The sequence below is a fragment of the Dipodomys merriami genome, unplaced genomic scaffold (genome assembly GCF_024711535.1).
Source record: "Dipodomys merriami isolate MVZ:Mamm:240054 unplaced genomic scaffold, mDipMer1.0.p SCAF_11, whole genome shotgun sequence".
In the NCBI taxonomy this organism is placed as follows: Eukaryota; Metazoa; Chordata; class Mammalia; order Rodentia; family Heteromyidae; genus Dipodomys; species Dipodomys merriami.
Genome location: NW_027202382.1, coordinates 3,211,192 through 3,234,713, shown reverse-complemented (window position 1 = coordinate 3,234,713; position 23,522 = coordinate 3,211,192). Strand labels below are relative to the sequence as shown.

The 23,522-nt window shown below is 38.3% G+C and overlaps 1 protein-coding gene across 5 annotated transcripts in view; it reads right to left on the bottom strand.

Moving 5' to 3' along the window:
* Positions 1-2,140: 2,140 nt before the first annotated feature.
* Positions 2,141-23,522, bottom strand: part of Dennd4c (DENN domain containing 4C) — a 112,920-nt gene continuing 91,538 nt past the window's right edge. For all 5 annotated transcript variants that reach the window (XM_070007875.1, XM_070007873.1, XM_070007876.1 and 2 more), the window contains 9 exons: positions 23,222-23,331; positions 22,642-22,817; positions 17,565-17,747; positions 15,762-15,957; positions 12,864-13,109; positions 11,410-11,527; positions 6,734-6,884; positions 4,029-4,093; positions 2,141-3,728 (listed from right to left, as the gene is read on the bottom strand). In XM_070007875.1, coding sequence (XP_069863976.1) covers positions 3,592-3,728; positions 4,029-4,093; positions 6,734-6,884; positions 11,410-11,527; positions 12,864-13,109; positions 15,762-15,957; positions 17,565-17,747; positions 22,642-22,817; positions 23,222-23,331 — 1,382 coding nt within the window. In that variant the 3' untranslated portion in view covers positions 2,141-3,591. The remainder of the gene's footprint in view (positions 3,729-4,028; positions 4,094-6,733; positions 6,885-11,409; positions 11,528-12,863; positions 13,110-15,761; positions 15,958-17,564; positions 17,748-22,641; positions 22,818-23,221; positions 23,332-23,522) is intronic.

The window sequence follows — 23,522 nt, the reverse complement described above, 5'->3', positions numbered from 1 at the left end:
CCCACTGCCAAAGTTGTAAAGTTAATTTGTACATCTCATTGTTGCAATGGGTCTACCTGTATCCCTATTTAAATGATTTTTTTCCCTTCCCCTCCACAAATTGTACCAACAGCAAGTACGGTGAAAGGGGTTATATCGTGGGGGAGGGAAATTTTAAGATTCTTAGGCATAGGGCTGGGAAGGTGGTTCAGTGGTAGAGCGCTTGCCTTGCATGCCTGACGCCCTGGGTTCGATTCCCCAGCACCACATAAGCAAAAAGGAAAAAGCCGGAAGTGGCGCTATGGCTCAAGTGGTAGAGTGCTAGCCTTGAGCTGAAGAGCTGAGGGACAGCGCCCAGGCCCAGAGTTCAGGCCCCACAACCGGACCCAAAAAAAAAAAAAAGATTCTTAGGCATAAAATATTGAACATACTATTTTCAAAAGGTGATTGAGTAATGGAGAGATGACTGCCAATATTGACCATGTTGGTGTTCTACCTGAGCCTTATCTACATTCTGAAAATGAATGGAATAGGACCCTTAGGATCTGTTTTTGAAATGGTCTTAATGTAGCACTGGCAGGCAGTGAACTGACTGGGAGAATCGCAGGGTACCAAAATGCCAAGTAGCTTTTTTTGTCGCTCATGGAGCCTGGGGTGTTGTCTCAGCTCAAGGTGAGCACTCTACCACATGAGCTACAGCATCACTTGCAGTTTTCTGATGGCTTATTGGAGATAAGAATCTTATGGACTTTACTGAATGGGCTGGCTTTGAGCTGAGATCCTTAGATCTTGGCCTCCTGAGTAAGATCACAGGAGTCAGCCACCAGCACCTCCTTTCAAGTAGCTTTAAAATGTAAATCCCAAATCAGTGTTTTGCAAATGTAATCATACCTATAATCCTAGCTATTCACAAGGCTGAGAGTGTAAGGATCACAGGGGAAAGCTAACCCCAGGCAGTAAAATCCCTAAGACTCAATTGTGCCACCAAAAAGGTGCAAAGTGCTAACTTCCCAAAACTCATTATGCCCAAGCCCCATGGCCAACCACACTACCAGCGTGGTAGTTTTGGTGAAATGCAGTCTGGATTCAGTAGATCTACATTAAGCTCTTATTAGGGCACCCAGGTGTGCAGTCAGCTGCTTTACTCTAGACTCCAACTTAAAAGTGGAAATTACAAGGTGGGGTATAAGCACTCTGAAGATTATCAGACTGGGTATAGGGAAATTACAGTTGCCTTGTCTTGAGAAAATCTGAATGGCAATAATATTGAGCTGGGCAGCATGTAGGAATTAACTACAGAGTGTGCACACTGGCTATCATTGATTCAAGTGGTTCTGTTATGGATTCTGATGTCATTAGAAGTATGCCAAGAGCAAACTGGAGAAAAGTGAATGCATAATTTTTCTACAATAAAACTTACCAGCATTATGCCCACCTTTGGTCCTCAGCTCCACCTAGACCTGAGCTCCCAGCCCTGGAGTTCCCAACATGTAGCTGGCCCCTCCCTCTCTCCACCCAGACCCACCTCTTAGAAATATGGCTCCTCTAATCTTAATAATGATCTTTATCCTGTGCCTGCTTGCCTCTGCATGGTCCCCTGGGATGGATGTGAAGGATACTTTCAGCTTTCAAAACAAAAACTCCCTAAACGATGGTAATTTCCTATTAGATATTTTTGCTACACAGCAAAAAAAAATTTACGCTCTTTCAGTTGCTATGGTCAAGCTGAACTGAAGACAGTTCACAATACCAAGCTCGGGTTTTGCTAAGCAATCAAAGTCAACTCAGACAGGAAACTCAGTGAGACTTTATCTCCAATTAACCACCAAAAAGGAGCTGGGCCAGGTCTGAGTGAAAAAGCTGAGGGACAGCACACTGAGTTCAAGTCCTAGTACCACCATAAATAATGTTACAAAAAGATTTTGTTTTTCCTTGGCTCCACAAGATTTCTGCCTTAACTTCACTGGGATGGGTATGTGCCACCATGCTTTCCTATATTTTCCTACATGTGTAGAGACCTTGTTTACACATTAGTAAAGAAATTGGTGAACAAGTCATTTCAAGCTATGAAGAAGACAAGGAAAAAAAACATACTGGGATCCCAACAATTCTAACTACAGGTTGCAAAGACCCTTAAAATGTAACAGACAAGCACAGTGAATTTAAAATTATTTTTCATTTTATTCAGCTGCAAGTTTTATATGCAAGTTAAATCCAAAATGTGTTGGGTCAATAAGTGTTCTAAATTGCAAAATATATACTCCTGAGACAGTGCAAAAGATCCAATTTGAAGTTAATAAAGATGTACACAACTTCCGATAAATTCTTTTTTTAGCATTTTAACAAATTCAGACTAGAATTTTGCATAGGTCAGATTAAACTTCAAATGTTGAAACACTGATACAATAACTAATTTTTAAAAGGTTATGCCATATAGTAGGATTTGTGCTGTTAAGTGTATCAGATGGAGGTAATTATTTTGTGTGTCAACTGATTCAGTCACCTGCATAATTATTGTAAATTCACACACATACAAACTTGGGTTTTAAATGTAGAGTTAAGGCAAACGTATATTGTTCATAATGGATGTTTTTAACAAAAAGCATGATAAATGTCAAAAGTAAGGCATGTGAGGTCATAATTTTCTTAAACCTACTGGCAACAAGCTCAATGAGCTTTAGTTTTAAGACTTAATTCAACCTAAAAAAAAGTATTTACAAATGCACATTTTTACTCAAAAGCATATAAATCTAAATATTGTACAAGAATAAAACATGTTTGCAGTGCAAGTTTATCCCACAGGTTTAAAAAAAGTGGCTGATTTATGTGCCTGAAAAAGAAAAGATTTCAGGACATAAACTATACACTTGTGCATTTTAGGTATGTTCCAAATAACTGTTATGAAGTTAATTTTAAGGCTACTGCAAATGAACACAGTATTGGAAGAATATGGAAGTACCTGGATATTCAAGATATAATTCATTAAGCAAAATATTTCATAATAAAAAGGTGATATATATATATATATTAAAATTTTAAATCAGGGAAGGCAGTTGTCATGACTTTTAGGTAATTTAGGGATTAATGACTACAGATTAGTTTAGCAGTAGTCATTTAAAAGGCAATGAGACAACCCTTTCAGAAAACTATTGCAACATGCAATTTAAGTATTTTAATAAATATACACTTATACACATAACTACACAACTTCCCTACATATATAGTCACACAAATAGTTGCTCTTACAATTGAAATATTTCATTTCCTTTGAGGTTAGGCAAGTTTGATTTGCCATTCCCCAAATCTTTCAAAAATATAAACAAATATAACAAATGCTTCAGCTGACTTGTTTTTTCTTTTCGCTATTACTATCCTACTACAAATACTGTGAAATCCAAAAATAGTTTGCAGCAGAGAAAGTTTAGGAGTTGAAACTTTTCAACATCAATAAACCTAAGGACATGTTAATGGCATTTTTAGATGATTCAGTGTGAATTACCATTTGAGACATTTCAATTTTCACCATTTCTTAGGATTTGGAAAGCACTTCTAATGTTTCCAGACACAATCTGTTCCCCTAGCACTGTGTTGAAAGCCAAATGAATCATTTACTTAAATGAGAGGCGCTCCAAAACACTTCCTGCACCACTCCGCGCTGATACTTGGTGGGGCATCAATTCTCTGTAACTTTTTAAGAATCTCTGAAGACAGACTATTGTATGCAAGTCCATATTCGTTGTCAAAAGCCTCTGAAAGACATTTTCAAAAATGTAGTTGTAATTGGTTAATTGCAAATAATCAAGTTCTGCATATTCAAGTCAGACATTTAAAGATAGTGATCTTTCTAAAAGCAAGTATTTATATATTGGCTATCAGGTCTGTTTTTCAGTGCTAGGTTGAATCTGGACCTTTGTGTATACTACACAGTTTACCACTGGGCTAAACATTTGACTAACACCATTCTACCAGCTACAGTGAAAAAAAAAAACCTGAACTTTATCAAATAAAATTAAGAACCACTCTAGTAATCCCTCACTTAACAAACTTACCAATATCAATATTTTCTCTTCCAAGAGACACTAATGATAAGAAAAGGATTTCTCTGTATAAACTCCTGTAAAACAAATGTATTTTGAAAGTTAATGGGCAAATAATATAAAGTCATGTATACACAGATGTAGGCTCATTTAAAATATTAAAAACAGATTAAGTTCTTTAGCATTTTGTATGACCAACACTTATGTAACCACATAAACATTCTGGGTTTGCTAGCATACTACAGGTATATGAGATGTCTTTTGAGGAGGGTGGAAAATGCTAAATTGAATTCTGAGCTATTTTTGCAATGTCCTGTGTCTGTTTCAAAGTCTTGAGAATTGGAGATGGAGTTCAGTTGTATAGTGTTTGCCTAACATTCTCAAAGCCTGGGGTTTGATTGCCAGCAAGAGAAAAGAAGGATGAAAGCCAGGTGCTGGTGGCTCACGCCTACTCAGGAGGTTGAGATCTGAGGATCATAGTCCAAAGCTAGCCTGGGCAGGAAAGTCCAGAAAGCAGGAAGAAGAGCTGTGGCTCATGCGGTAGAGCACTAGCCTTGAGCTGAAGAGCTGAGCCATCGCACAGGCCCAGAGTTCAAGCCCACGACCGACCAAAAAAAAAAAAAAAAAAATTAAAGGGAAGAAAGGAGAAAGGGAGGAAGGTAGGGAGGGAAGAAAGGAAGGAGTGAAGGAAGACAGGAAGGAAAAAAAGGAAAGTAGAGGTCATAAAGCTTTATTTACTTCAATGACAAAAAGAACTTGTAACTTTATTACAATTAAAAGTATAGTAATATTTAACTAAAATTTATAATTAAATTTTATAATAGCAGAGTCTTAAGTCTCTTGCCATCCAACGAAGTAATGATTTTGGAGAAAAGGGTCTTTTAACCCTTGGACAAAAGTAAGATGTGGTATTGCCTCTTTATTGCTCATCCCAATAGCAAAGAATAAATTAAATTACTTTTATTTGGTGTGAACATATGAATGTCACAAAGTTAAACATTAAAAATGAGTTTCGCAGTTGGGCCTGGTGGAGCTCACCAGAACATAAATCAAGAGGATTCGGTGTTCAAGGCCAGCCTGGGCTACATGAGATCATAAATCAAGAAGAAACCAAACAAAACCTCCCCAAAACAAGTGGAAAAGAAGAAAAAAGGAAAAAGGAGGAAAAAGAAAAGGGAAAAGGACAAGGAAAGGCTTCACAACAGCTAAAAATAAAGAGCTTGGAATATGGCTCAGTGGCCCTGTGTTTGCCTAGCATGCAATAAAGCCTGGGTTCAATTATCTCCAGCACTGCAGAATAAAAAAATTAAAAATAAGGATGAGTGGGAAACTTAAGAGATAAACTAGGTGCTGGGAAGTTGGCTCTGTGGTAGAGTGCTTGCCTTGCATGCATGAGGCCCTGGGTTCGATTCCTCAGCACCACATGAGCAGAAAATAGCCGGAAGGGGCACTGTGGCTCAAGTGGTAGGGCGCTAGCCTTGAGCTGAAGAGCTGAGGGACAGTGCTCAGGCTCAGAGTTCAGGCCCCACAACCGACAAAAAAAAAAAAAAAAGATAAACTAATTTATAGGGAGAAAAAAATTAGCAACTAACACTAATTCTATGACACCTCATGTAGCTTTCTTTACAAAAAGCCAGAAACCATAGTAAGACATTTCTGGTATTACTTCCTACTCTAAAACTACAGACACGTACACTTTAAACTGTAAAGAGGTCATCTCTACATCCATAGTTGTAATCAGTGAATCCATTCATTTTTCAGTCAATTCTTGCCCTATCATTTCTGAGTTTATCTTCAAAGAAAACGTGAATGAAAAACATTAATAGTATTCACGGGTAATTGAATTTTCAGAAGCTTCTACTAAGCTTCACTCAGCAAGATAGGCAGGGATCAGTACTGAGCCAAACAGTTTAGCTGACACTAAAGGACCAACACAGTGTCAGGTCCTTTATAGAATATTGTTTCTATCACTTTCCTAAATTGTTTCGACTTCTAATCCTAATCCCATTTTATATATATTACTTATTACTAGTATTTGAATTCAGAGCCTCAACTTCCTAATCTGGTGCTCAACTGCTGAGCTACGCCTCTGACCCTCCATACTTTTACAATGAACAAAAAAGATCTGTGTGTAATCACAGAGCCTACCTGAGTAGCACGTATGTTTACTGTTGTGAATAAATTCACAAATCATTTCCAATGAAGATCAGCAGTAGTTTCCAAAATATACAGTGTATCTTAAATAGCAATGATTTATTATCCTAAAATTTAATCTGTGTACAGGTATTTTTATTATATCTTTGTGTGCAATAATGAAAGGATATATTTGGGTAGCATTTATCACAACAACAAATACATATTAGGCAACAAATTCGTATTTCTTTTACAGCTATTTTAAAAAATGGTATATAGGCTGGGCGCTGGTGGCTCATGCCTGTAATCCTAGCTACTCAGGAGGCTGAGATCTGAGGATCGTGGATCAAAGCCAGCCCGGGCAGGAGAGACCATGAGACTCCTATCTTCAATAAACCACCAGAAAACCGGAAGTGGCACTATAGCTCAAGTGGTAGAGCGCTAGCCTTGAGCTGAAGAGCTGAGGGACAGCACCCAGGCCTGGAGTTCAAGCCCCACGACCAACCAAAAAAAAAAAAAAAAAAGTATATAAATTTAAAACTTGAAATTGAGTTGCATCAAGTAAAACATATGAATACTATTACCTTTGTCTTTTCATGTCTGGTTTCACTTGCTGGGAGAGCAGGTGGATGGGCCTAAGCACATCATTATGCCGAATACTCTGCCTAATAGCTTCTACCAAAGTGCTTGTGGCTTGTTGTTCCTCTGATAGAAGGGACAATTTCTTTTCAGAATCTAATAATAAGAACACAGTAAGATTTTTTTCCAATTATTAATGACATTTTCTTTTCCAGAGTTCTGTCAATTTCTAGTTGTCTAGTAAACATTACCTCTCTGTTGACTGCAACATTAGGTGACAATATGCTAACTAAAACTTACTCTACCAGCCAGATGTCAATGGCTCACACCTGTAATCCTAGCTACTCAGAAGGCTGATATCTGAGGATCACTGTTTAAAGTCAGACTGGGAAGACAAACCTGAAAGAATCTTATCTCCACTTAATCACCAAAAGCCAAAAGTGGAGCTGTATGGCTCAAATGGTAGTACATTAGCCTTGAGCACAAAAGCTGAGGGACGCGTGCACGCGCGCACGCACGCACTTACACACACACACACACACACACACACACACACTAATTTTTCTGCTCTCTTAAGATAATGGAAACCATGGGCTGAGAACGTGGCTCAGTAGCAGAGTGCTTGCCTTGCATGCATGAGGCCCTGGGTTTGATTCCTCAGCACCACATAAGCAGAAAAAGCTGGAAGTGCACTGTGGCTCAAGTGGTAGAGTGCTAGTCTTGAGCTAAAGAGCTGAGAGACAGAGCCCAGGCCCCACGAGCAACCAAAAAAAAAAAAAAAAAAGATAATGGGGACCTATCCCTTTCCCCGCAACATTATAGCTTCTTACCTGAGGCTGAGATGTGATAGCTAATTTGAGCTCCAGCAGCCATCTTGTGGCCATGAAGCAAAAACTACTGATTATAAAACAGACACAAGCATCCTGGTCCTCTGATGGCAGAGGAGTTTGCCTACTTCTCCTAAATTTTCTAATTCACTATTTCTTTAAAATTGTTTCTTTTCTAATTGAAAAATAAAGATGTATGCTATACAATACTATATAGTTTGTAACATCTTTATATGAGAGAATAATCTTACTTGTTTAAGCCTCTGTCATTTCCTACTAAACACAGCAAAGTCTAATCCTAATTAGGACAAATATATTTCTAGAGCTACTTAAGGCAAACATTTATACAGATCTCACATTATAAAAGTGCTTTTGTCATAAGAGTGGAGTGGAACCATGCTAAAATTAAAACTATAAACTAAAAAACAGGTGTTTAGCTAGGATAAAGTAAATACAATATTTTAATATGGCAAGTAATTCTGGGAGCTAACTATCTATGTTAGTATGAGAGAGTAATGTCTACACAATAGCTCCCCCGTCAGCCTCATTTTAGAGCTTGTCATGAAGTAATGTAGTTTTTATGTAACACAGCTCCAAAATAAACCAGTAACAACTTATTTGTTTAATTCAAAGAAAGTGCATGAAATCAAGAGGATCACAGCTCTAGGTCAAATGAGGCAAAAGAATTCATAAGACCACATCTCAATTTTAAAAAGCTGGGTGCGGTTCCATGAGCCATTCATCCCAGTTACGTGGGAAGCAGAAGCAGAAGATCATGATACAGATCAGCCTCAGCAAAAGTGGTCTTCCTATCTGCAGAGTACTGCAGGGGGTAGCCTGAGTGGCAGAACATCTGCCTAGTATGGTGAGGCCCTATGTTCCAAATCCAGTACTGTCAAAAGAAAACACAAAAAGAAAAGGAAAAATAAAGACAGTTCTCTAATATGACAGCAAGAGGAAATAAGGGTTATGAACTGACTCTCAGCTCTTCAACTGAATAGACTTGATTTTCAAACTATATTACTGTAACTTTAGAGTACACATAATATGCAACTTCAGTATTCTCCTTTAATTCAATTTTAAAATTGGTTTATTGACCAAAAAAAAATTTTTTTTGGTTACTGGGGATTCAACCTAGGTAGAGACCAACTTAGGCTCCTCAGAAAATTCAAAGCCAGACTGGGATACATAGCATCTCAAAAAGCAGTGATGATGATGGTGATGTTGATAACTTTGTAAGAGTTTACAATTCAATGGTATTTAGTATATTCATAATCACAACATCTTTTTTGTTCTAGTACTGGGCCTTGAACCCAGGACCTCCTACTTGTGTTCTACCAGTTGAGCCACACTTCCCCTTTTGCCATTTTGCTAGTTAATTGGTGATCAGTCTGATTTGGTTGCCTGGGCAAGCTTCAATTGACATCTCAGCCTCCCAAGTAGTTAGAATTACAGGATTAAACACTGATGCATGGCTAATTTTACAATACTTTGACCACCCCCAAAAGACTAGCCTTAGCCCTAGGCAAATGCTTGTCTGCTTTCTCCCTATATATTTTTGCAATGTTTTCTGAAATTTCCATATAAAGGAATCTTTATATGATCTTTTGTGACCAACTTCTTTGTTGTCAGACACTTTGTATTCATATACTGTTTTGTAGAATGGGAACTTTCTTGTATAACTACTTAAATAAAAAAAAAATTAGGGGCTGGGCGCTGGTGGCTCACGCCTGTAATCCTAGCTACTCAGGAGGCTGAGATCTGAGGATCGTGTTTCAAAGCCAGCCGGAGCAGGAGAGACTGTGAGACTCCTATCTCCAATAAACCACCAGAAAACCGGAAATGGCGCTGTAGCTCAAGTGGTAGAGGGCTCGCCTTGAGCTGAAGAGCTGAGGGACAGCGCCCAGGCCCAGAGTTCAAGCCCCACGACCGACAAAAAAAAAATTAGGGGCTAGGAGGGTGGCTCAGTGGTAGAGCGCCTGCCTTGCATGCCTGAGGCCTGGGTTTGATTCCTCAACACCACATAAGCAAAAAGAAAAAAGTTGGAAGTGGCGCTGTGGCTCAAGTGGTAGAGCGCTGGCCTTGAGCTGAAGAGCTGAGGGACAGTGCCCAGGCCCAGAGTTCAGGCCCCCCACCGGATCTCCCCCCCACCCCCAATTTTTTTTTTTGGTACTGGTGGTTGAACGTAGGACTAATTGTTTATATTTGGTTTTTGAAATAGGGTCTTGCTAAGTTTGACAGTGTTAGCCTCAAATTCAGGGTGGCCTCAAACTTTACATCCTTCTGCCTTCAATTGCCAGTAACTAAGAATACAGGAATGGGCCACCACTTCTCATTGAGACAGGATTTTCCTGTGTTTTCAAGCTTCATCCATGTTGTAGCTATGAATTGCTATCTCACTGATTTTTTTTCAGTACCCAATTTGAACTCAAGGCCTTTCATTATTCCAATGTAAGGATATACAAATCTCTTTTAGGATATACAATTTCCAATTGCTTTGCGTCTTTTCTTTTTTCTTTTTTTTCTTTTTTGGTCTGAAACTGGAACTCAAACTTAGTATCTGACACGTTAACTCATTGACTGAGGCTGACACTGCTACATGAGCATGCCTCCAACCCCAGAGTTGATTTTTTCCTTTTTGCTTTACTTATCTATTCATAAGATGATGAACATTTAGGTTGTTTCCATTTTTTAGCTGTTATAAAAATGCTCCTATGCCATGCCCTGGTGGTTCACATCTGTAATCCTAGCTACTTACGAGGCTAAAATCTAAGGATCACAATTTGAAGCCAGCCCAGGCAGAAAAGTCCCCATAAAACTCTTTTCTCCAATAAACTACTCAAACTACTGGCCTTGAGCTGAAGAGCTGAGGAACAGCGCCCAGGCCCAGAGTTCAGGCCCCACAACCAGACCAAAAAAAAAAAAAAAAAAGACTTACAAAATTCTAAGAAAATTAATTTATGTTGTTTAAACCACCCATCTGTGGTATTTTGTTATGGCAGCTCTATTCTATTTATAAACCATTTTAACATTTCTCTTATGTGCTGCCTATTAATATAACTTGCCTGCTTATACTGGGATGTGTTCTGTCTAATAAAACTTTTGAATACATGGATGATAAGCCTCTATCTCTTTTGTGAAAATAGCTTCTAACTATACAAGAGTAAAAATGAAACATGAATCCTTGGAAGTCTCTATGAGACTTTTATTATAATTGGAATTATAATCTTATACCAACATATCAATACTACTTTTCCACTATGGAAATTTATTCTCAAAATAACCAGCAAATTGCTATTTAATAAAAACTTGCTCTTCAACTTAGTTGATGTTTGGTATAAAGTGTCAGCAGAATAGCAAATCAATTTGAATTAGTATAATAAAAATCACTTGTTTTCCTGACTTTTGTTTGGTCTTGCTTTGTTGCTCAGACTGGCCTCAAAATCATGATTTTCCTATTTTAGCCTCCTAATTGTTAATATCTAATACCATTCTTTTCCTTTTTTATTCTTCTTTATTGCTGAATAGTACTATTTTACTTTTTTTGGGGGGGGAGGGGTCCGGTTGTGGGGCCTGAACTCTGGGCCTGGGCACTGTCCCTCAGCTCTTCAGCTCAAGGCTAGCCCTCTACCGCTTGAGCTACAGCGCCACTTCCGGCTTTTTTCTTTTTCCTTATATGGTGCTGAGGAATCGAACCCAGGGCTTCATGCATGCAAGGCAAGCGCTCTACCACTAAGCCACCTTCCCATCCCCAGTACTATTCTACTATTATATACAATTTGCTTATCCATTACCTGTGAAAGAGATTTGGGTTGTAACTGAATCTTTTATGTTTTTAATTCTATTTTACTTACTAGAATTCCTCCAAGAAACATACAGAGGTTCTTCTGGTTCCTGATGAAGATTAATGTTATCCCATAACAGCTGAATATATACAAGTTTGCTATCTTGAGACAAAGATGACAGAGGAAGCTAAAAGACATTAATAAAAAATATTAGCATTCCAAATGTAATATGGGCTGAACACAGCTTGATTACATATAAAATAGATGAGTTATTTCAAAACTTTGGCACTACATTTTTTTTTGGTCGGTCATCGGGCTTGAAATCTGGGCTTGGCGCTGTCCCTGCGCTCTTCAGCTCAAGGCGGGCGCTCTACTGCTTGAGCCACAATGCCACTTCTGGTTTTCTAGTGGTTTATTGGAGATAAGAGTCTCATGGACTTTCCTGCCCGGGCTGGCTTGAACCGTGATCCTCAGATCTCAGCCTCCTGAGTAGCTAGGATTACAGGCATGAGCCACCGGCACCTGGCTTTGGCCCTAGAATTTTAAGCAAAATTTTGAACTATTAATGTCGGATGAGAAATTTCTTTGCTGTTCTGACATAGGTTTCTCATTCTGACTTTCAAGGACTGGAATGACAACTTATTAACTAGCACAAGTCTAGATGAAAGGTTAAATAAACATCATTACAACAAATTGCAAAGTAAGACAAACTGGGTGTTTCTATTTTCTTACCAAATAGTATTGTATCATCTCAAAATAAAAAGTCAAAGTCAAATTAGAGTTTCTGAGTTATTTTGTGACAGTCCTGGGGCTTGAACTCAGGGCCTGTGCACTGTCCCTAAGCTTCTTTTGTCAAGGCTAACACTCTACCACTTGAGCCACAGTGCTACTTCTGGCTTTTTCTGAGTAGTTTATTGGAGGTAAGTCTCATGGCCTTTCTGCCAGGACTGCCTTTGAACCTTACTCCTCAGATCTCAGCCTCATGAGTAGCTAGGATTACAGGCATGAGCTACCAGGATTCACCTACAGCCTTATATGCTTGCTTGGCTTTTTCACTTAAGGCTGAGCCACAGCTCTACTTTTAGCTTTTGGCTCATTAATTGTGAGATATATGTCTCACCAATTTGTCTGCATGGCTGACTTCAAACCAGGATCTAGATCTCAGCATCCTGAGGAGCTAAGATTATAGGCAAGAGCCACCAATATCAAGGGAAAAGCTTGTAGAGCTATGTAACTTTTCAGCTAGGTATGACCATATCAGGCCACATAGCTACATGTGGAAATACTGTTTATAACTTCTCTATCAGTGAGAAGACACACTGTTTTCCATCCATATGTCTCATTACTTCTAGACTGTGAAAGAGCAGAAATAAATTCTAGAGCAAGAAAAGACCTTGGAAATGGAAGTCATGTACAGCTAAGCAAAAAGATAGAAGGTCCCAGTGTGCTATCCCTCAACTTTTAAGTGAGAGACTTATTATCTTGTTAAGTTACTTTTGTAAGTATAGAAATTGATATCCTACCTGCACACCTTCATTACAATGTTCCGATGTGAGGATAAGTCCTGGTAAGTTGCTAGGAAGGTCTAAACGTCTGAAATACCACACAAGGTTCCAGAAAATGATTGGATGTTGATTGATGAAAGAGGATGTGTGAATCACCTGATCACCTTCATTTTCTAACAGAGATTCAAGTTCTTTACGAAGTACCAGAGGACTCAAATACGGCACAGATACAGGGGGAGGATTAGGTTTTTTTCCTAAAGGGTCCTTTAAAAAAAAGTACAAGAAGTGAACATTATCTATTTTAATTCTACACGCTTAACAGTGCTTTTCAGGGACATCATACTTCTCTATTTGTCCTGTTATTTTGGTACAAATTATTACATGTAACAGAACATCCTAGTAAATGAAAACCTTAATCTCTGTCCTTAAGCTTTCTTTAAGCTATTTAATCTCTCTTAAGTTAAACCACTGCAAGAGAATTAGCTGTATTTCAATAAACCTATTAAAATAACATTAATTTTTTTTTTTTTTTTGCTTATGTCGTGCTGAGGAATCGAACCCAGGGCCTCATGCATTGCAAGGCAAGCGCTCTACCACTGAGCCACCTTCCCAGCCCTAACATTAATTTTTATATCATATATTTATGCATTTTTTCTTTTCAGTTAATATAAAAACATGTACATTTTACATAATTTATGATGACACAATTTATATAGCTTATATAGTTTACATAGTATAGAATGATGACCTTATTTCTGCAACTCTAATAAATAGGATATTCTTTGTGTTAATATCTGTATTTTTTGTCCTTTGAAAATTATATCTTATTAATTTACATTTGATTATAACAACCCCTAGAAAAGTTAAATAGTGCCTAGATTGTGGTCTCAAATTCCATTTAATTCTAAAAAGAACCAAGGCTTCTTAAGGAAAGGATACACATAGCACTGGCATAAAAACCAGATATAGTGGGCTGGGAAGTTGGCTCAGTGGTAGAGCGCTTGCCTTGCATGCATGAGGCACTGGGTTTGATTCCTCAGCACCACATAAGCAAAAAGAAAAAAGCTGGAAGTGGCTCTGTGGCTCAAGTGGTAGAGTGCTGGCCTTGAGCTGAAGAGCTGAGGGACAGCGCCCAGGCCCAGAGTTCAGGCCCCACGACCGGACCCAAAAAAAAAAAAAAAATCTCAAACTTTTCTGCCTGAGCTGGCTTTGAACCACAACCCTCATACTTTCATTTTCTTCATCAACTAGGATTACAGGCTTGTGCCACCAGTGCTCAGCATAAACAGCAATTTTTAAATGCTTAAATTAGAAAATTAATTATGATACTCAATCCCCCAAATTGAACTATCACCTTCAAGAGTGTTAGGAATGCCATTTATTATTTTGAAAACTGGTCAAAGGAGGGAAGGAAGGAAGGAGGAAGGAGGACTACTTTTTTCTGACTTTTTAATACAATATGCATCTTTAAAATACCAAATAAAAGGCACTGGCAAGTTTCTCTTTACAGATATATTTCTTTCTCCTCTTCTCCTCCCTCTCTTCTACCTCTCCCTCCTCTTCCTCCTCCTCCTACTTCTTTTATTTATTTATTTTTTTTGCCAGTCCTAGGGCTTGAACTTCAGGCCTGGGCACTGTACCTGAGTTTCTTTTGCTCAAGGCTAGCACTCTATCACTTGGGCCACAGTGCCACTTCTGGCCTTTTCTGTTTATATGGTACTGAGGAAGTGAACCCAGGGTTTAATGCATGCATGCTAGGCAAGCACTTTACTACTAAGCCACATTCCCAGCTCATAGATATATTTTATATAATAATTTAAAAGTATAGAGGCCAGGCTCCGTGGTAGAGCGCTTGCCTTGCATGCATGAGGCCCTGGGTTCAATTACTAAGAACCACATAAGCAGAAAAAAAAAGCCGGAAGTGGCGTTGTGGCTCAAGTGGTAGAGCACTATCCTTGAGCTGAAGAGCTGAGGGACAGCACCCAGGCCCAGAGTTCAGGCCCCATGACCGGACCAAAAAAAAAAAAAAGTAGAGGCTATTAATGAATTAGTTATCTGGGACATTAATAGCTGCTAATATCACAAATACTGATGAGAACATACCATACAATTTCACTGGTCCATGACATCAGACAAAACTAAACAAGCAATAAAACCCTGAATCTGATCAAGCACCTAGTACAAGTATCAATTTACAAGGCTACAATCAGCCAAATCAAGACAGTAGAAAACTGCAGTATCTAAAGGACAAATGACTCAATTTTATCAACAAATTGCAAGAAGAGTGCTGGGAAGTGGTAGAGCATTTTTGCCTAGCAAGCACAAGGTCTGAGTTCAAACTCTAGTAACACCAATGAAAAACAATAAAAGGAGAAAAAAAGACTGTACAGATTTAAAAGAATTAGAGCAAATTCCAAATAACTGCAAGGCAGGTATTCTACTTGATCCTGAAGCCTCTAACAACACCCCCCCATACACACTCTGGATAACTGCATTATAATTAGAAATTTGAACAAAGATTAAACAACTTCATATTAGTTCTTATTTTTTATATAATGGCATTGTGATTTTATTATGAAACAAATCACTTAGGAATGAATATTGAAAACATTTACAAAGAGGATGAAACTTCCTGCAAAATAATTTAGAAAATAGAAAATGAATGAAGATTGACATAAAAAAATGAATAGTCATAAACTACAAGTTTCTGAAGCTAGAGAATGATTCATGGGACTCATTTTCTCTCCTGTGTATTTTTTTAAGTATTTCAAAATCTCAATGTTAAAAATTAAAAAGTTATTAGTTCATGAGGAAATTTTTGTCTACTACTTTCTGTGTAATTAATTCGATTACAAACTATGCAATATTCCACTCTGTACTGATAAGAGTATACAATATGATTGCAGTATTACATACCACAACTTCCTGTAGACTGTTTGGAAGACTGACTGTTGAAATGCCATGATAAGGTCTTTGGGAGAAGTCAATATTTTGCAAAGGGCCTCCAACACTGTGGCTTCGAGTCAAAGATACATTTCGTTTTGATGAACTATTAGGCACAGATGAAATTTTCATAGTTTGGACATTTTCACTGGCTTGCTTTAATTCACCACTTTAAAAAATGAAGAAATGCTGTTAGTCATGAAAATTAATCTAAATCCAGAGAGCTAGACAAATTTCTTTAATAGATTTTAAATGTAAAAGAATTACCATTTCCTTTTAAGAATTAAATTTGGTGCCAGATATGGTGGCACATACTTGTAATCCTAGACTGAGGCAAGAGTATCTTAAGCTCAGAGCTACAGAGAGATATCCTGACTCAATCCCTTCCCCTCCTCTTCCACAATAGAATTAAATTTGGAGCTTAAGGTAGAGTTCAGTGGTAAAGCACTTGTCTCCCACCTATGCCCCTATGTTTAATCCCAGTATTCCCACCAACAAAAGAAATTCATTTTTCTTCACATAGTTTTATACAATTGGTCAGAAGAACATGGATGGTAATGAGGACTGAAAAGAGAATTTATGGTGTAACTTATAAGTTACATTTCATTGCTTTATTCAAACATAAGGTCTTATTCAAAAAATAACAAATATAACAACAAATAACAAAATAACAAAAGTAAACCTGGTAAGTCTGCATACCTGAGTTCAAATCTCAGCACTGCCTCTCTGCCAAAAAGTAAAATATGAGCTGAACATGGTGACACATACCTGAAATCTCAAATATTTGGGGGGCAGACAAGAGGCCAACTCAAAGAAAATTGTTGGTGAGATCTGTCTCAAAAAACAAACTGGAAACCTGGCGCCAGCATCTCACATCTGTAATTTTAACTATTCAAGAGGCTGATATATGATGATCACAGTTCAAATACAGCCCAAGCAAAAAAGTGTGTGAGATTCTCATCTCTAATGGAAATGGAGCTGAGGCTTAAGTGGTAGAGCACAAGCCTTGAGCAAAAAACTCAAGGACAGCACTCAGGCCCAGTGTTCAAGCCCTAGGATGGGCACTATGGGGAAAAAAAAGAACAAACAAACCCCTAACTGGACATGGACACAAACCCAAGACAATGTGTACAGATCTAGCCCTGGGCAAAAGTATGAGAGTCTATCTGAAAAACCAAGTGCTGGGTATAATGGCTCAAATGGTAGACTGCTTGCCTAGTAAGTGAGACTCTTGAGTCCAAATCACAATATTGCCAAACAGGAAAAAATAAAATATGTACTTTATACAAAAGAACCTGCCCTAAGCAGAAAAGCATTTTAACTATTGAGTTCATTTTGTAAAATATACGTTAAAACATTAAACTTATTTTTAAAATGTTGTATCATAAGCTTTATTCATTAAATATTTAAAAGCTATGTGGTAGTAAAAAGTGCAAGTTAAATTTTATGTAGAGATCAAACCAAGAGTCTGATGCATATGAAGCAAGCAAGTGTTCTACCACCAGCTAAATTCCAACCCTTGTTTTATGAAGACAAAGGGTCATAAAGTAACTCATGTTGGCTTTGAATATAGTACATAGTTACTCTGGCCTCAGTCTCACAATCCTCCTGCCTCAATCTCATTCCTGAGAGCCAGAATTACAAATATGCACCACCAAGACCATCAAGATTAAGTTTTTAAATGCCAGAACTGACTAGATTCAGGTTGTCATTAAATATATAATTTTTACAAGAGTGTCTAACTTGCTACGGCAAGTTCTCTACTTCCTATGGTACCTTGAGTCAACTGTATGGTTTGCTTCTTCCGATATTGTCTGGTTATTTTTCGGGAAATCCATGAAGTTAATCAAGTCAGGTTCTGCTGAACTGCATACAGGTTTGTGCTCCAAGGGCTCACTGGCCAATGGCATGCCCCCACTTTGTAAACTGTCACCAGAGGTACTTGGTTTCAAGAAAAAACTAAAATGAAGCAAGGGGAAGGAAGTCTTTTTAAAAATCCGAGTCTTACAATTTTTATTGTATTTAGAATTATTTTGTGATACCCATTAATGAATTTATAAGGGAAAGACTGCCTATTACAAACATATACTTCTGTTTTCAATCCTTCTTCCCTCTTCTCCTAAAATCAGCTTGATACAAGATGGTGTGTTTTGAGAACTACTAAACAAAGTCCTGAAGGAATTTTTAAAAATTAAAAATAGTGATTTTAAAAAAGACCGACATTTTGGCATATACCTATAATCATATCCATTGGGAAGCTAATTTAGCAGGAAGATGTTGGGAGGGAGGGAAAAGGTTGAAAGGAGAGGGGGAGGAAAAAGGGGAAAGGTATAGCAATAGCACTTTAAATATATTAATTTGTAATTGTTTACAGTACCATTTTTTCTTTTTGCTTATGTGATGCTGAGGAATTGAACCCAGGGCCTCAGGCAGGCAAGACAAGCGCTCTACCACTGAGCCACCTTCCCAGCCCCTACAGTACCATTTTTACAGCTTATGAATGCTTTTTTTTTTTTTTTTTTTGGGTCAGTCGTGGGGCTTGGTCTCTGAGCCTGGGCACTGTCCCTCAGCTATTCAGCTCAAGGCTAGTACTCTACCACTTGAGTCATAGCACCACTTCCAGCTTTTTCTACTTATGTGGTGCTGAGGAATCGAACCCAAGGCCTCATGCATGCAAGGCACTGAGCCACCTTTCCAGCCCGGAATCTGTTTTGTCTCTAGTCATATCTGTTCTTTTATTTTCATACTTCTCCCTTTCAGTAGGGATTAGGTGAGGAAGGATTCTCATAACGGACACTGGAGAATTTTCTGAAGTGATACTAATATTCTGTAACTTGCTAAGGGCACAAATATATGCATTTACTCTTCAAATGGTACATCTGAAGTTAGCATATTACTTGTACTACAATTCATGATTTTTTTCCTTGCCAGTGGTAGGGCTTGAACTCAAGGCCTGGGCACTGTCCCTTAGTTTTTTTTGCTCAAGGCTAGCACTCTACCACGTGAGCCACAGCACCACTTCTAGCCTTTTCTGTTTATGTGCTACTGAGGAATTGAACCCAGGGCTTCATGAATGTTAGGCAAGACCTCTACCAGTAAGCCATATTCCCAGTCCAGTACTACAATTCTAAATTGCAGTTAGTAATACACATGCTGAAGTGTTTGGAGGAGACATGTGCTAACATCTTTCATGTATGTGTGTGTATGTGGGTGTATACACATAAGGACTTTTCCACATTTCTGGCAGTTTATTGAACATAGGGATCTCACTAACTTTCCCACCCAGGCAGTGAGCTTCAAACTGTGACCCTCAGATCTCAGACTTTTAAGTAGCTAGGATTACAAACATGAGCCATTGGCGCCCAACACTTCTCCATATTTTTAAATGAATAAAAGTATATATTGATAAATAGGAAATAAACAGGTGATTAGAGCCAGTACAGTAAAATATAAACTGGAGAATATAAAGGTGGATACATTTAGGTATGCACTGTAAAAAAAATTTTTTTAAGTGGCTGGGATAGTTCAGTGGTAGAGCACCATCCCTAGTACTTCCTATCCTGGTCCTATCTTTAAACTTTGTTGTAAACTTGAAATTTTCATATTGATATGTGTATGTAGGGGGTGACCAAAAATGCTACTTTATACCTGTGGTCACTGTACTTGATTTTGGTACCCTACATCTTTGTGTATAAATTTATCTAATTTGGGGAGGGGAATAACAAAATGCTGAAACAAGGACACGGGATGACCCATTGCAACAATGATACTCACAAGACACTATGTTGGAAATCAACTTTACAACTTGGGGGGTGGTGAAGGTGGGGGAAGGAAGGGATAATGGGAGAACAACAAAGGAGGGGTAACAATGCTCGACAAGAAATGTACTCATTACCTTACTCATGTAACTGTAACCCCTCTGTACAGTATCTTTACAATAAAATAAAAATTGTTTAAAAAGCTACTTTATACCTAATTAGAAAGTGTATTTTTAAAAGGTTCTTGTCATTGTAGCTTAAAAAACCACAACTCAATGAAAAAAGTATAAGACATAGGAAAAATAATTCCAAATGCTTTATACTAAAGACCATATATAATCTGAAAAAATAGATATACATTGTTCATATTTAAGATAATAACACTGAGGCCGGGCGCCAGTGGGTCATGCCTGTCATCCTAGCTCAGGAGGGCTGAGATCTAAGGATCGCGGTTCAAAGCCAGCTCGGACAGAAAAGTCCGTGAAACAAGTCTTAACTCTTATCTCCAATAAACCATCAGAAAACCGGAAGTGGCGCTGTAGCTCAAGTGGTAGAGCGCTAGCCTTGAGCTGAAGAGCTGAGGGACAGCGCTCAGGCCTAGAGTTCAAGCCCCACAAACTGACCACAAAAAAAAAAGATAGTAACATTGAAAACTTCAGTTTTCTATAAATTAATCTATAAATCTAATCCAATTACAATAGAAAATTTAGATGAATTTTCCTGGGGATTCACGAAAAGCACTGTATTGACAGAAGAAGGCAGGATCAGGAAGAGGCCTACAGGGGAGAGAGGACACTACACATCAGAGAGGAAAAGACAGGCTACTGAGTAGATCATAATGGCTGGCTAGATGGAGAGAAATATAAGCTAGATTTTACCCTCTTCCATAAAAGGTAGACATCAAATGGATGAAGGACTTAAATATCAAGCAAGGGTATAATATAAAGAATATTAAAGCTAGCACATGCAAGGCCCTGGGTTCAATACCCAGCCCAAGAAAAACAAAAGAAAACAAAAACCAGAAAAAGATGATTTAGGGAGAAAAAAATGTTCTAGACACGGAACACAACTTCTTAAACAAAATTCAAATCACAATTCAAATTAGTGGACTATGACATCAAATTAATGATTTATCTGCAAAGATTATCAAGAACATTAAAGTCAAATCAACACAAATAAAAACTTAACAGAAAAGTAGGCAAGGAATATAGGAAGGCAATTTGCAGACCATATTGAACAGCTGGTCATGGTGAAGCACATACAGTGCTAGCAGTCAAAGGAGGCTAAGGCTAGGCCAGCTTGAACTACGCAAACAAAAACATAATTTTATTTAAAAAATTCATTAAAAGGAAAAGAAAATGCTGAACTAATAATGAAGAAATAGTTAAACTTATTAGTATTCAGAAAGGCAAACAAAAATAATAAAATCCAGGTGTGGTGGTATAAAGCTATGATCCTAGCATTAAGGAAACTAAGGCAGGAAGATCATGAGTTCAAGGCCAGCCTAGGTTAATAAGTAGTGAGACCCTGTCTCAAAAACAAAACAAAAAAAACCCCTGAAAATTGAGTACTGCCTACCAACATACAAAATCCTGAGTTCAAACTCCAATACCCCCCCCAATGCTTTTCTATATTATTCTAATTATACAAATTAAAATACACAAGTATACAAAATATTGTATTTTATAAGCATCTATGTTTAAGAATATGTCACATCTAGCTCATTGGTGTCTGCTGGATAAAGGAATGAGTGGAAATGGAAGAGAATTAATGAGGCCCAGACCAATGAAAATAATACATCAAGAATATAATCTGCGCCTGGCGCCGGTGGCTCACGCCTGTAATTCTAGCTACTCAGGAGGCTGAGATCTGAGGATAGTGGTTCAATGCCAGCCTGGGCAGGAAAGTCAGTGAGATTTTTTTTTTGTTTTTTTTTTTTGGGGGGGGGAGGGGGGTCCAGTCGTGGGCCTGAACTCTGGGCCTGGGTGCTATCCCTCAGCTCTTCAGCTCAAGGCTAGCACTCTACCACTAGAGCCATTTCTGGCTTTTTCTGCTTATATGGTGCTGAGGAATCGAACCCAGGGCCTCATGTATACAAGGCAAGCGCTCTACCACTGAGCCACCTTCCCAGCCCCTTTCTTTTCACTTTTTTATTTTTTTGGTTCACTCAAACTGGATACCTGACACTAACACTCGTTGTCTAGTGCTCTACAAACTGAGCCGTACCTTTCTACCATCTAAAATTTGCCATCTCACTGTACCAAATGACAACAATTAAGGAGACATAACTAAGGTCACAAAGACAAGCTTAAAACAATCCCTAACGTAAGACTTTTGAATTACCTACAAAGTTCAGTTCCAAGAATATTTCTACTGATGATCACATGCTAAAATGGAAAAGTATTCTGGGTGCTGGTGGTTCACACCTTAACACCTATAAGCCTAGCTACTCAGGAAGCTGAGATCAGAGAAACAGGAAAGTCTATGAGATTCTTTTTTTTTTGGGGGGGGGGTCAGGTTGTGGGGCCTGAACTCTGGGTCTGGGCGCTGTCCCTCAGCTCTTCATCAAGGCTAGCGCTCTACCACTTGAGCCACAGCGCCACTTCCGGCTTTTTGCTTTTTGCTTATGTAGTGCAGAGGAATCAAACCCAGGGCCTCAAGCATGCAAGGCAAGCACTCTACCACTGAACCACCTTCCCAGCCCCTCTATGAGATTCTTATCTCCAGTTAACCACCAGAAAATCTCAAGTGGCTCTAAGTGGTAGAGTGCTAGTCTTAAGCAAAAAAAGCTCAGGGATATTGCCCAGGCCCTGAGGTCAAGCCCCATAACTAACACACTCTCTCTCTTTCTCTGTTTCTCTCTCACACACACACACACCACCACCACCACCACCACACCACCACCACCATCAAAAACAACAACAAAAAGGAAAAGCAGTCTTCATTTTATTACTAATATCCTCTAATCTAATACTGATGGTGAAGAAGAAGAAGAAAGGCAGGCCTGGAACATGCTATGATATTTATTTTCTTGCCCCAGGAGTCATGCCTTCCAGGGGGCACTTACCTCTTGAGGGAACATTTAGATTACTAACCTTGCAGAGCCTCTTAGGTCTTTAAATTCTATATTGAGAAAAGGCAAGAAGTTGCTTTTACAGAATGGACAGGTTGTATTCAAATTTGAATCATCTGCCGTCCACCCAGCCATAATTTCTTCATCATAAACTAATGCTTCACAAGCTCTACATTGTGAACAACTTGACATCAAAACCTGCTTAAAAAAAAAAAAACAAGAATACTGAGAATCTAAACTGCATTGTAAAGGTCATTTTTTTTTCACAATAGAAATGCAGCTTTATTAAGGAAATGAGAATGAGCAAGTTGAAACTGGATTGGAAAAGGGTCTGAAATTTTCCTTTAATATTCTCCAAAGCTTCAGGCTTCTATTCACATGGGTCTCATCCTTCAGATCTGGGAAAGGTCATTTTCTTAACAGAATTTTAGTTATTCTATTGATCATATCCAGAATTAATAGCTTTATTATGTTACAGGTGAAACTATCAGTTCATTGCCTTATAAGATAACAAACCCAACAAAATGAATACTGTTAAATGATACTCTGAAATAAAAGTAAGTTTATATCACTTTATCATGGGCAGAAGACAGAACTTTTACCTCCATTGCACAGTTCTGATAGATGCTAGACATGCTGGTGTTTTGAGATGAACCATGGTCTGATTTTTCAAAGTCCTGCCTCCTTATTCCTCTTGGAAATGGAACTTCACCTAGAAAAGAATAAACATAACACATTATGTGCTGGGGACAAATCTCAGTGGTATAGTGCTTGGCTATCAGGTGCTCAGCCCCAGGACCACAAATAGCCAAAGCATGTAGGAGATTGTCCTTATGCTTTGGAAATAAATACCAAAGTATTTAGGAGGGAACGATTGTGAAATCTGCTTTATTTTCAAATGGT